General features: G+C 38.2%; 1 protein-coding gene across 1 annotated transcript in view; it reads right to left on the reverse strand.

The window, feature by feature from the left end:
• Positions 1-7,889: 7,889 nt before the first annotated feature.
• Positions 7,890-13,315, reverse strand: part of LOC113023674 (neuronal acetylcholine receptor subunit alpha-7-like) — a 56,750-nt gene continuing 51,324 nt past the window's right edge. Inside the window, exons 8-10 of the mRNA XM_026169929.2 lie at positions 13,177-13,263; positions 11,418-11,527; positions 7,890-10,612 (exon numbers count right to left, since the gene is read on the reverse strand). Coding sequence (XP_026025714.1) covers positions 10,010-10,612; positions 11,418-11,527; positions 13,177-13,263 — 800 coding nt within the window. The 3' untranslated portion in view covers positions 7,890-10,009. The remainder of the gene's footprint in view (positions 10,613-11,417; positions 11,528-13,176; positions 13,264-13,315) is intronic.

Below are 13,315 nucleotides of genomic sequence, written 5' to 3' on the forward strand. Positions count from 1 at the left end.
GATTGTCAGAGCATTACGGCTACCATAGTCAGGAGCAGAGTAATCTGGGTCCAAAACTCTTTCACTTCAGGTCCCAAAATTAAAACGAACACTGCGGCATCAATGAGAGGTAAAAACTGTCTAAATTCTTTCATCTTTAACAAAATTAGCAAGATTTGAAGTTAGAAGTTAGAAGTTAGCAGGAAGTTAGCTCCCTAGTTTCCACCTAAACTTGATATGGTATGTTCTAAATGAGAGATTTCTGAAAAAAAATAAAACTTACAGCTCTGCTATCACTTCCAACATACATGAAGACAGAAAACTAAACAACAGTGACTTTTGTAAGGTTACTGAAGTTGGACTAGCTGGTATTTAATGATGTGCTATGTCAGTGGTTCCCAAACTTTTTTCGCTGCGCACCCCTTTGTTTTACAGAAAAATGTTCGCGCACCCCCCCCCTCGCGCGCGCACACACACACGCACGCTCTAACACATCCTCCAACCACACACACCCATATTTTGCTCAATTGTGGTTTATTTCACACCTCAAACATTTAGTAAACAATTAAGCAAATACAAGTAATCTGCAGGTAGTAAGAAAATAAACTACTAACTCTTTACGCTACACGGGTATTTTTTGAAAACGCAGCTGTTTCGTCCACACGTAAACGGCGTTTCGAATCACCGAAAACGGAGATTTTTTAAAACTAATTTTTTGCGTTTAGGTGTGGATGAGGAATACAGTTCGTCTCGCACCGTCAAAGGTATGTGCCTTTTTTCACGTCAGCTGTGCACCACGTTATTGCTTACATGAGTGGAATTGCAGAATGGCAGATAGTCAGAGACAAAATACTGTTAATCTATCTTCAGGTTTTACATGCTTACATATAAACACGCAGTTACTGTCCCTCAATTTAGAAAGGCAGAGGCATCACGGTGTAATTATTTTACATGTAGTTGTTTTTTTCCTGTGTAATAATATTCAACATTGCTATCAATACATTTTTCAAAAAAAAATGCCTCTCTGTGCAAAATGGGTTTAAAAACATAAACAGCTGTGGGATACTGTTTGTCCATGATTTAGACAGGGGGAACAAATCGTGGCAGGATCAGCCTGATATTATTTGTACCCCACTGTAACTTTACTGTATAAAGAGCTAACATCTCCAAAATGTCAGGAGTAGTTTAGTCATTACAAGAAGTGTTTGTGAACTAAAAATCACGAATGTGGGATGCTGTTTGTCTGTGATTTGGAGAGCCCAGCTTGTGCTCCCAATGAAGGGAAAACCAATTCTGCAGGGGAGACCTACCTTGGCACTTGTGCAGGTGAAACCAAAGGGAAGATATGCTTCACCATATTTTCTAGTCTTTGGCTTAGAATGAAGTTGGTTTGGAAACATATTCAGTGATGCTTCATCTCCTGCTTTGTGTTTGTGTGGGCGCCCAATGGTTGTTTTGTTTTTTTCCCCTTTTCATGCTGCGCCCCCCCCCCTGCAATGGCTCTGCGCCCCCCATAGGGGGCGGGCCCCACACTTTCGGAAGGTCTGTGCTATGTGATCACTAATGACACAGCTAGGATAATGTAATGTTAGCATAACATAAACACAGTGAAGCTGGAGGATGAATGCTAACTTTTTTCGACTCGATAAAAGTTAACATGAGGGTTCCCAATGGTTAGGAACAAATGCAATCACATGGCAGGATGCTGTAAACGAACCAAACTTCAGTTAGGAGAACAACTGAGATAACCCATCCACAATACGAGGTTAGTCATTAATATACTGCAACAACATGGGAATAGAGCAGCTGCAAGAGAATTCAACATTAATGAATTAATGGTAAGGAAATGGAGGAAGTAAGAAGAATGAGTTGAGTAAAATTTGACTTATCTGACTGTTTTGTTTCCCTTAATGCGTCTTATAATCTGCATTATATGTATGAAAACAGACCCGTTAATCTATAGTGCGCCTTATAATCCAAAAAATATGGTACATTTAGATTTGTTCACAGCTTAACCTTTATGCTATGCTGAATGACTCTTGACTTCATGGATCTTACTGCACATGTGAAGCTTCATGATCTCACTGTCATGAAGAAGACATATGCAATTAGGGTCATACATATTTGGACAATAATAGAATTATTGCAATATTGTCTGTATGACATCACGGTCCAGCAATCAAGCAATTCAAGTCATGCAGTCAAGATGATTGTAGTGCAGACTTTTATGTTTAATTTAAATGATTTAACGAAGATATTAATTGTTTACATTAACTGTTTACAGACATTTTTAAAGAAATTCTCCTATTTTCAGAGGCTAAAAATAATTATAAAATTAACAAAGTTTTTTAGTTTTGATAATTGTGTTTAATGCTAGACTAGGGCTGCCACAAACGATTATTTTGATAGTCGACTAGTCACAGATTATTTTTGCGATTAGTCGACTAATCAGAGCATGCATCTGCTCTTATATAACTATCATTAGCTTACAGCTTTAAGTGTTTAAGGTATGTGCTAATTAAAAATAAAGGCAAGATGATAGTTTATTAAATTTTAATGAAATTTGCAGATTGTTTCGGTGAAGTTTAATAAACTCCTTGCTATCTAAAATATAACAGGACACCGGAGTATATTCTCGAGCATTTCACACTTCTGATAATCAGTTGTCTGCTTGACGTTTATTCAGCTGTGTAAAAACTATAACTTTAATCTCAGCCAAACCGATTTACTCAGGAATAAATAAAATACTAAAAAAAAAGCCAAACAATAACATTTTAAGTTATAACATATGTAGTGACTTACATATCATGTTTAACCCGAGTAGCGAAAGACGGCCGTGGGTTTGAAAACGATTTGCCCGGAGTCCGGGGTTCTCACCGGCTCTAGTCAGCTTTGCCCCCGGCTAGCTATCGAGGTAGTGGGGAACAGACGTTTGAGTGCTTTTCAAAATATGTGGTGTCTTGATAAACTGAGCAGATATTTGAGGTTTGCACAGCTACATTCTCGCTTGAAAATATGTTAAACGTTTATTTTGTGACCCAGAAAGAATAATAAGAGTAATATTAAAACTAACTAGCTACCGCCATTGTTGGAAACTGAGCTGGGCTGCGCTATGAATTCTGGGACAGAGCTACTTCTTTTTCTTCTTCGGGGTTTAACGGCAGCTGGCATCCTTATACATGCAGTGCTGCCATCTTCTGTTTCAGTACGTTATTACACTCTTAAATCCTACTACTTATTCCTGCGTCTTTTGTGATCTTACAAAAGCTTCAAACGACGCGTCGACTATTAAATTAGTCGTCGACGATTTTGATAGTCGACGTAATCATGACTAGTCGACTAATCGTGGCAGCCCTATACTAGACAATGAAGCCTGGAAAATCATCCATTGCTGTGTTACCTTCCTTGTTGGCCTCTGCTAGGCCTTTACTGTAGTTGGCTTCAGTTGCTATTTGTTTGTGGGTCACTCTGCTTCATCATGATTGACTGATATTGTTGTATGCTTTCGATCATGAGGTGTTCTTTCCCTTCTCCATACTTCCCCCAGTCTCAATACTTAGATGTTTGTCTTCTGTGGTCTTTCTTGCCCTTGGCTGTTAATGAGCTACCCAGTGCATGGCTTTTTAAGAATATACCCAGTTTTGCTGTTTTGTCTGATAGATAAGATTTATTTTTCAGGGTAATGATAGCCTTTTTCAGTTGCATCAGCATCTGTCTGGACCTTATTTTAAAAGCACCAACGAAGGGCTACAAAAGTTTAGTATTTGGAATTACCACCTGATTTAAATCTCTGCTTAAATTAAAGCTGAAAGTCTGCACATTAATCACATCTTGGTTTTCTGTTTTTTTAAATCGACTGTTATGGTATACAGAACCCATTATTGGTTGCATTGTTCAAATACTTATGAACCTGATTGTGTGTATATTTTTCTAAATTTTGAACTCTTTTGTTAGAGCTTATTGTGAGAAAAAAAATAATATATTATTCTGTCAGTGAAATATGACATTTTATAAAACTGTGTGAACAATACCATAGAAGTCACTTGTGATTAGGCAGGCATATTAGATGACAAGCTGTCATTTCACTGACTCTTCAGATTGCAAAAAACAACCTAGTAATGACCACTTCCAGTCGGTTCCAGAATTCATCATGACTGATTGAAAATTCTGGTGGTAACATTTTAATCAAACTATATAATTTCATGAATTGTAGCATGTCAGCAAGTGAAATGCCAATAATTATTAGTCACTCCTTTATTTTTCTCAAAATAGTGATGTACACTGAGCATTTATGTACATTATTCAACGTAGAATGACTCTGAATGATACTGAGGCACAGACTACAAAGAATAAGACACTCAAGTTGACCAAAATACAACATTGTCAGTTTAAAAACCATTAAAAGCAACAGACAAATTCAAAAGCATTGCAAAAAGTAAACTGCCACATCCTCATTTTTAGCTATACTTGTCAAAATCATTCAGCAGAATTAAACCTTTAAAAAACTGCAATTCGAGCCTTTAGTGTGTGGGTGAACTTCAATATGTTGAATTGTAAATTGCATTGTCTTTTACATTAAACAATTCTTGACATGGTTTTATTTCTTCTAATGCAACCTTTCAATTCATGCCTCATATGAACTATTGCATCTGTATGTTCCAACACGTTGGTAGGTGAGATGGAGCACATTTGTGATACCTTCCCACTTCTATCTGCATGGACATTTGCAGGCATTTCCAATAAATCCCAATAAATGTTTTGTTATCAGATCATCTATGATTGGATTCATATTTAAGCAAATACTGTACAATTTGGAATATGCTAGGACCGTGCACAATTAGAACACTGACCAATATTTAATGGAATTGTTCAACTTGGTAAAAAATGGATTTGTTTCTCTGAGTTAGACAGAAATATGTCAGTCAAGTAAGTTACCATCAGCATGTAGGTAGCTTAAGATAACTCCAGAGCACTGACTATAGCTCCTTTATTACACAGATGTGAAAGTGGTATTCATCTTTTGATCTGTTTGAAACAAATGTCTGCCTGTTCATTTAAAGATTATAAGACTACTCCGTGTTATTTTTAAAAGCATATTTGTGACATTTAAAGCAAGTAAAAACATCAAATCCCTGGTCACAGAAAAGTAGATTTTTGAATGCAGCTTAAGTTCGCACAAAAGAATTGGCAATAAAGCAACACTGTACATTTCATTGGCTTCACCTTTTGCTTCATGTCTATTATGACTGGACATAACAAACTGTTTACAGTGCTTTAGTGGCATAAAAGGTCGACAGCAGTTGGAAGCTGTTTGTCTGTACGTAGTGCATTGATTAACTGTAACAGCATGAATTCCATTTCAGTGAGTATTTCTGCAATCGCTGTGTGGTATACTGTATGGTGTTGCTTCATTCTTCTTTAGTTTCCCCACTTAACACCATTTAAAATATCCAATAGCTTGGTGGAAAAAGGCTGTGAATTTATGTGGGTTTTTAAAATGGGAATTCACTCATGTCTTTTGCCCCCTGGAATCAGAGGACAGTCAGGGGGCGAAAAGAGACAAAGTTGAACAAAAATCTGTTCTATCAAGTCACCCAGTAATTCTTGTTACATGTTGTCACTAGAGATTAGGGAAGAAAAGTGTTTGCCTTTCACTGAGCATTAGAGAGTAAAATACAAAGCACTCACCACTACAAAAGAGTACTAAATGCACATCTCAGAATAGATTTCAAAATATTCTCTTTCTGTATTGTGAGTTTCTGTGTGAGAACATGTCTAGCTCACACAAATAAACAAAGATGAATTTACTACCCAAGGAAAAATTGCACTGTAAGTGAGTGTGAGTGATTTACAAATAGTGCATCATATGCTAACAAAACTATACTGTATTAACACAAGGGATGGATGTAATGAAGTGACACTTTAATAAACTGCCCTGAAAAGTTAAGTTTTCAGTCACAGAAAAGTTCCGGTAGTATTAATTTGTCGCTTTAATGTCATTTCAAAACAGTGATGTTGACTGAGTATTTTTTCCAGTGTCTGGTAAATCATTCCTATAGTTTAAATGAACTGCCACTGACAGACTGGGTTGCTGTGGAGAAGCAGAGATTGGTAAGATTTGGCCTGTAAGGCAGGGTTAGCAGAGGTATATTAACATTTTGGTGCCTACGTATTCTGTGTTCTTCTGTCTGCAGTAAATAAACCTTATAAAGGGCAGGCGATGTATTGCAGGTTTTCTTGATTGCTTAAACACTATAACCAATCTTTTGAACTAAAATTTCAAAACCATAATGCTATTTTTCAAAAAGCACACCCATTTCCTTGAACTATAAACACTATTCCCCTGCTTTAACACATGAGTCAGATGTGGGGAACTGTTACTGCAAAACTCTACACACAAATCGCTACATTTTTCAGTGCTTATACCATGTGGCCATTTAGAAAGCGCTTGCATTCAATAATGTTAACTTAAGTCAGCACAGCTTGAGCTCAATTAGCACACAATTAACCAAGTGGAAACACTACGAGTCAAAATTTATCACACACCAATCGGAAACTCATTCAGGTTTGAAACAATGGATTCAAAGAGATGCAAAGGAAGAGGTTGAGGAGGAAAAGGAGGTCTAGGACACCAAGGAGGAGGTGGAGGAACATAATTGGCCATTGGGCTATTGTAAATGTACCTGGTCAGCGTGGAGGGAATGTCACTCTGTGCGCAGCCATCAGCCAACGAGGGGTACTCCACCGCCATGCCATTCTAGGACCCTATAACACTATGCTTCTCCTTGCTTTTCTTGATGGTCTAAGACAACATATGTTCCAGCGGGACTACAGTGAACCAGCACAGCCAGAGCAGCCTCACTATGCTGTTGTTTGGTGTAATGTCAGCTTCCATCACACTGCTCTGGTTCATGACTGGTTTACCAATAACCCAAGGTTTTCTAACATCTTTCTGCCTGCATACTCTCCCTTTCTAAACCCGATGGAGGAGTTATTTTCGGCGTGGCGGTAGAAAGTGTATGACAGAGAACCTTATGTCCGTGTTCACCTCCTCCGGGTCGTGGAAGAAGCCTGCCTATACATATCAGTAGATGCATGCCAGCGGTGGATCAGGCATGTGAGAGGATTTTACCCCTGCTGCCTGGCCAGGGTCAATATAGCCTGTGATGTGGATGAGATTCCCGGACCTGACCCAGATCACAGACAGGATGCTGCAGGTGGAATAATGTTTTTGCTGTGTGTTGTACTGTATGGTACATGAATAAAAATGTGCCACTGTATTAGGGCTGGGCGATATGACCCAAAATTCATATCTCGATATTTTTTCACTGTCTCAAGAGGGCACGCAGCATCCTACGGGACTGCACACACCCAGGACACCGGGTGTTTAAGCTGCTGCCGTCTGGCAGGAGGTTCAGGCTGCTGAGGTCCCGAACAAATAGACTCAAGGACAGCTTTTACAACAGGGCAATAGCCCTGATCAATGTAAATAGCTGACCTGACTGGATACCTCCCTGGACTTTTTAGGGGGAGTTTACAATGTTTAAAACGATAACAATAATATTTATATTTATAACAAGGTGCAATAATAATTAATGTGCAATAATAACAGTGTGCAATACACATACACTTATTCTTCTTTTTTATACTAAGTTAATATACTGTGTTGTGTTGTTTGTTACGTTGTGATGTGTCATATCGTGTCGTGTTGTGTTATATGTAGTGCCGACGTAGGACAGTTTTTCCAATTTCATGTACTATGTATGACTGTGCAATGACAATAAAGAGTTATCTCTTATCTCTTATCTCTCTTTTTAGCTGGATGGCGATATAAGATATATATCTCAATATTTTTTTTAAAGTTTTAAGTTTTAAGTTAAGAACAAAAAGAGAGTTCTAGTCACACTGTGTCCCAGATGTCACACGGGCACTTTTATTTACATACAGCGTAGATGTACATGAAGAAATTACTCAAAAATAAATTATCAGCATTTATTAAATAATCATGGTCCATAAATAAAAGAAAACAATGTTGTTTTTGTGCATAACAAAAAGCTCACAATTGTGCAATCAAAATGTAAACTAATAGACGCTGAGCGTAATAACAAAGAGACAGATTTCACAGCTGCACCACGTCTCTGAACAGGTGCCATTTGTGGTCCTTATACACACACAGTACGTATCACTCCGCGAGGCTCCTCCTCGGTAGCCGTAATCCTCCGACAATCCATCAAGTGGTGCAGCTCCGTAGCTTAGCAAAGTCATATTAAAACATTTTTTGACAGATTGCTGAGCGCTGTGTACCACATAAAATCGGTTCGCGTCAGTAAGCACAACCAGAATTCATACATAAGGCGCACTGTCGGTTTTTGAGAAAATGAAAGGATTTTAGGCCGTGCAGCTCCTCCGGGCTGCATGTCGTTAGCGCGGTTAGCTCGTTAGCGTGGTTAGCTCGCTAACACGTTGACACCGTCCAGCCCCACGCACGGGGCGATCCGAGGTAACTCGCTAACGGAGATTTTCCGCTTTCATCTTGTCATTGCCTGCAGGTGAAGCTATGGGGGAGGGGGAGTTGTGTTCAGTGAAGGAGAGGCGAGGCCGAGTGACGTTGCGTAGAGACAAAAGTGGACGAAAGAGAGGCAAACCTGCGGCTCCATAAGTATAATTATAACGTAACATAGACTATATGATATAAACGATATTGTCACATCTTATATCTCGTATGAAAATATATCGATATTTTTCAAAAACTCGATATATCGCCCAGCCCTACACTGTGTGTACATTGGATCTTTTGTTTTCATGATGTGAAAAGGTTTTTGAGGGGAAGAACCACAAGCAACATAACTTGACAGTTTTTGAAATATTGTTTTCAATTTATTGCACCAATGTGTAAGACTATGTTGTAGTGTGTGTGTTTTTGAGGCCTTGTGTCTGATGTCTGTGGACAAAGTTTGGTTTTTCAGCAAGAGTGAATGGTTTTGAGTGTAGAGCTTAATTTTGACCTGAAAATACAATTTTCGGGAAATTGAGTGAGACGTTATGGATTTGTGTTTACTGTTTTGAGAATACGAGCCATAGTTTCAAGAAAAGTGTTTAAGCAATCGAGAAAGACTGTAATATATATTAGACTAATAGCTCCATTTGTAAAAGGAAGAGTAAAAATGAAGGTATAAAGAAATTATTTGGCTTTCTTTGTTGTAATGAATCAGATACAGTTGTAAGTCAGGCTGTGGGAAATTATAATGGGCATTTTCACCTTGAGGGGACAACTATATAAATAAAATTGAGTTGAATTGAAATTTTAAATCAAATTTCAGTTAGCGAGGGAAAATGTATATTTATCTAAAATGAAAATACTCAGTAGTTTCACACCTCAGATTAGTGAAATGTATAATTTCAGTAGATCTCAGTGAATTTGCTAACTCATTAAAAAATCAATTTCAGCTTAACCAGATTGCACTGTAAAATGTGGATTTATTTATAAAATACAAAGAACAAATGCATTACAAGAATACACCTGTAAAACCCTGTACTATATATGTAACTGCTGAAGTTGTTTAGGTAAGACATCTCTAGAAAACGGAGTGAAGACAGGATGTGTAAATTCTAAAATTAAGAGAAAAGAAAAGCTGTAAGGGAAAGAGTGAATTCTGATGAGACGTGACGCTCAAATGGTGGCAAGTAAATGATGTGGTGCAGCAGGGATACAGAAGAAAAGTGCATCAGTCTGACTTTCTACATCATTAACTACTACATGTTGCTTCAACTTCCTATGTACCTGTATGTATGTTGTAAGCTAAAGAGGAACCTTCACAGGGAAAAAACACATTACCCCAGCTATATACCAACAAACGTGTAATGAGAGGGGTAAAGGCTGGGTACTGATCTATGGTGATATCAATTCTAAATTAACTTGAGCTTGTGTGTCTTCACATAAAAGTACAAGAGAGGCTTGTGTGGTGCAGGTCTAATTGTGTCAGAATTTCTACTGTTAGTTTTTATCTGTCAGTGATGATAGAGAGCAGCCTTACGTAAAGTCTTTTGACACGGCTTCAATGAAATTGGGAGCTGACATGAGAATAGTGAAGGTGCAGATGATGGAGAACAGCGAGAAGGCCACCAGGCATAACCGGTCCACGACTGCAGCTGCAAATTTCCACTCGCTGCAGATTGCCTCCCCCTCGTCCTGCTCTCTGAAGCGATTCGCAATGTACTGCACTTCTTCCAAAATCCGGCAAATTTCGGGAATCTGCTCCAAAAGCAAAGTCCGTGTCTGGTCTGAGTGGATGTCAAGCTGGGAGGTACCGTTATGATGATTCCCTCCACCTCCATTTCCACCACCGCACACAATCACACCTGAATCAACACTAGGTGGAAACACAGGGTTGTCTGTGCCCATTGAGTGGTAGCTAAAGTATAGGTTCATGTTTCCATTGGTTGTTGTTGCCTGAGTGGATGGCTGCCCTGGTATGGTGCTCATCTGAATGCTGGTGGTGCTAGTGTGGTGAGCAGGAGAATGGGAGTACTTATAAGTTGAAGGACTGGTTGAGCTCACTGGAGTTTTGCTTTCCTCTCCAGGCTTCTTCATACGGAGGAACCAAGCGCACCAGTTGAGAAGAAAGACTCGGACCTGAAAGAAAGAAATAAGAAAGATAAAGATTTAGCTGGAGGAAAGAAGGTGGAAAGATTGGATTGATATGTTAATTTACACTGGAAAGTGTTCCTTAGACTACCATGACCTGGATGACAGAGAATCTACATAGACAGTTTAATTGACACTTACCAAAAAAATAGTCTAAAATCTTCTAAAATGACTAAAGCTAGCAACAGAATTGAAACAACAGTTGGTATGATTTCATCCTGAAAATTTCTATTTCTTGCATTTATTTGGTGGCCTACCAAAAAGGCAAAGCTTCTTAAGAGAATGAGAGCAGGACTAAAAGGAAAAAAATCAAAAGATAATAGAAGGATACATCAGAAATGACTTGTTCACAGCCACTCTTAAAATGTTGCCTCAAGTGGTAAAGGGTTTAAGAAAAGTTTTGCAGAGTATAGTTTTAAAAAGTACCTTTAATCATTGTGTAAGATCTTGGTGTCATGTCCTTACACAAACAAACTCGAAAATAAAATGGACTTATACTGGCTCAGCGGCTGTACCTCTATGCATTATGTTAGAGCAGTGGTTGTCAGGTGAAAAATATGATGTGAAACTAAGGAGAGTCAATTTTTTTTTTTATGGTTTTTTTTTTTTTACTAAACAAAGAAGGATCTGTTATTGTTATTGTGCTAATGATGCGTACCCTTTTTGTTGCAAGAACTAACCTTTTTCAACTTCTAAAGAGGGGCACATCAAAGCTTGGAAACAGTTTTAGAGAGGTGGTTATTGAAATAATACTGTAATTAAATTGTCTCTTTTTTCCCCTTATTGAACTCACCCATTTAGGCATTTTTCCTCCGTGGGGGTCATGGTGGTGGAATTGCAGAACCAGAACAGTTACCACCACCGACAATCCCACAATCATCATGGTGCTAGCAAAATACTGAGCTGAAGAAGAATACGAACAAATCAGTATATTGCAATTTCAATAAAGGACACATGGCTTGTTAGTAGATATTGTAGTCTGTTACTGAATGATTTATTTATTTAAATATATAAGTGAAATGGTCATTTTAAAATTATTAGATTAGAAAGCATCATCACTGTCACCAAGTAAGGTAGCTGGTTGATTATTCAGTGAAGAAATGATCCCTGTCAACAAATCTAAGGTCATAACACCCCAGGGGCGGTTAAGAGGATGACTAACATCTTTTTTGTTAATGTAAAATGTAGCCAAAAGACATAACAGCCTTGGAGGCACTGGAAGACACACAGGGACATAAAAATGCATATCCTTTCCATGTAGGAAAGCATGTTTTTCAAACACATTCTGATGCAGCTGTGATGTCAGCGATTAAGTAGAAAGGCGGGCTAATGAAATTATACGTTTCCGTGTCACAATATAATTGGAATTGTATGATAACCTCTGATAGTAAATGTCAAAGACATTTTTGTCTTTTATCTATTATCTCTGATATACAGTATCTGTAGTGTGTTAAACATCTACTCTAAAAGGCGTGTTTTCTCTTGGCTTTGTTTTACATCACTGAGCTGCCAGATGATGCAGGGCAGCAGCCCTATCTGCAGCTTCTCCTCCCTTCTTAAAGTCTGCTGCCTTGTCTTCCCCTGTCTGCATCAGTATGGTCTTATGCAACACAACTGTTTATCTCCTACGCTGAATATAATCTTCACATACTGCATCAGCAAGCAAACACCCACCCCACACTCTTTAGAACCCGCCCACAGCCACAACATATCAGTCCATCTGTGCAAAGAATGTTTTCTGCTACAGACTGCCCTGTGATGTGAGTATGAGGCATAACGATCTATTTTGACACTCTAACCTATTGTAGCCAACTGTCTCCTGGGTAAATTATTCTTTTCATCCAGCAACTTTCCATGGTTTTCTCTCTGAACAGTAAATTGAGAAAATAAAATCTCCATACTGACCCACTACCCTCACTGTGGCACTTTATACCTTTTCCACCTTTTGGGCAAGTCATGATATATTATAATTTTCTTACCTATTTATTGTAAAAACAATTCCATCAATTAAAAATAAACTAAAAATAGCACACATTTTAGCTCTTGGATGTTTGAAAATGGAAATATTAGATTGTGATTTAAATAACATTTTCTAGTGTTGGCATCCATAACCAATTTAGAATCACCAGTTAACATCCATGTCTTTAGGTGGACACCAGAGTACAGTCTCTATGCACTACTGTGTAAATGGACTTGGTTAACTGATTATCAACAATTGCAATTGCTTCTATTAAAGCAGAAGTTTTAGCAGTTGACTCAGCAAATGAAGTGGTATGATAAGACCCTAAAAGAACTCCCCATAAACCTTGCAAAGAAGATTTCTTCACAATTATTTTAGAGACTAGTGAAGTCATATAGAAAACCAATCAGTGCTTCAAGTTATTGCTGCTAAATGTTGTTCTACAAGCCACTGAATCGAGGGATGTGCATACTCAGACTGCATAGGTTCCTGTGAAAACCTTCACAATTCACAATTGCTTTAATGTTGTTTTTAAACCAACAATTAAATAATTACCAATAAAAGCATTACGAGGAGCTGAATATTGTCTTACCAATTAGAGGAACTGAGTCTGAAGTGGCAGGCATGATCTCTGCTACCAGTAACATGAACACTGTCAGAGACAGCAGTACCGTTATGCCTAAAAAGGGCAGACACACATTAGATACATTATTTCATCAAACATCTCTATT

This window comes from Astatotilapia calliptera, chromosome 6 (assembly GCF_964374335.1).
Source record: "Astatotilapia calliptera chromosome 6, fAstCal68.1, whole genome shotgun sequence".
In the NCBI taxonomy this organism is placed as follows: domain Eukaryota; kingdom Metazoa; phylum Chordata; class Actinopteri; order Cichliformes; family Cichlidae; genus Astatotilapia; species Astatotilapia calliptera.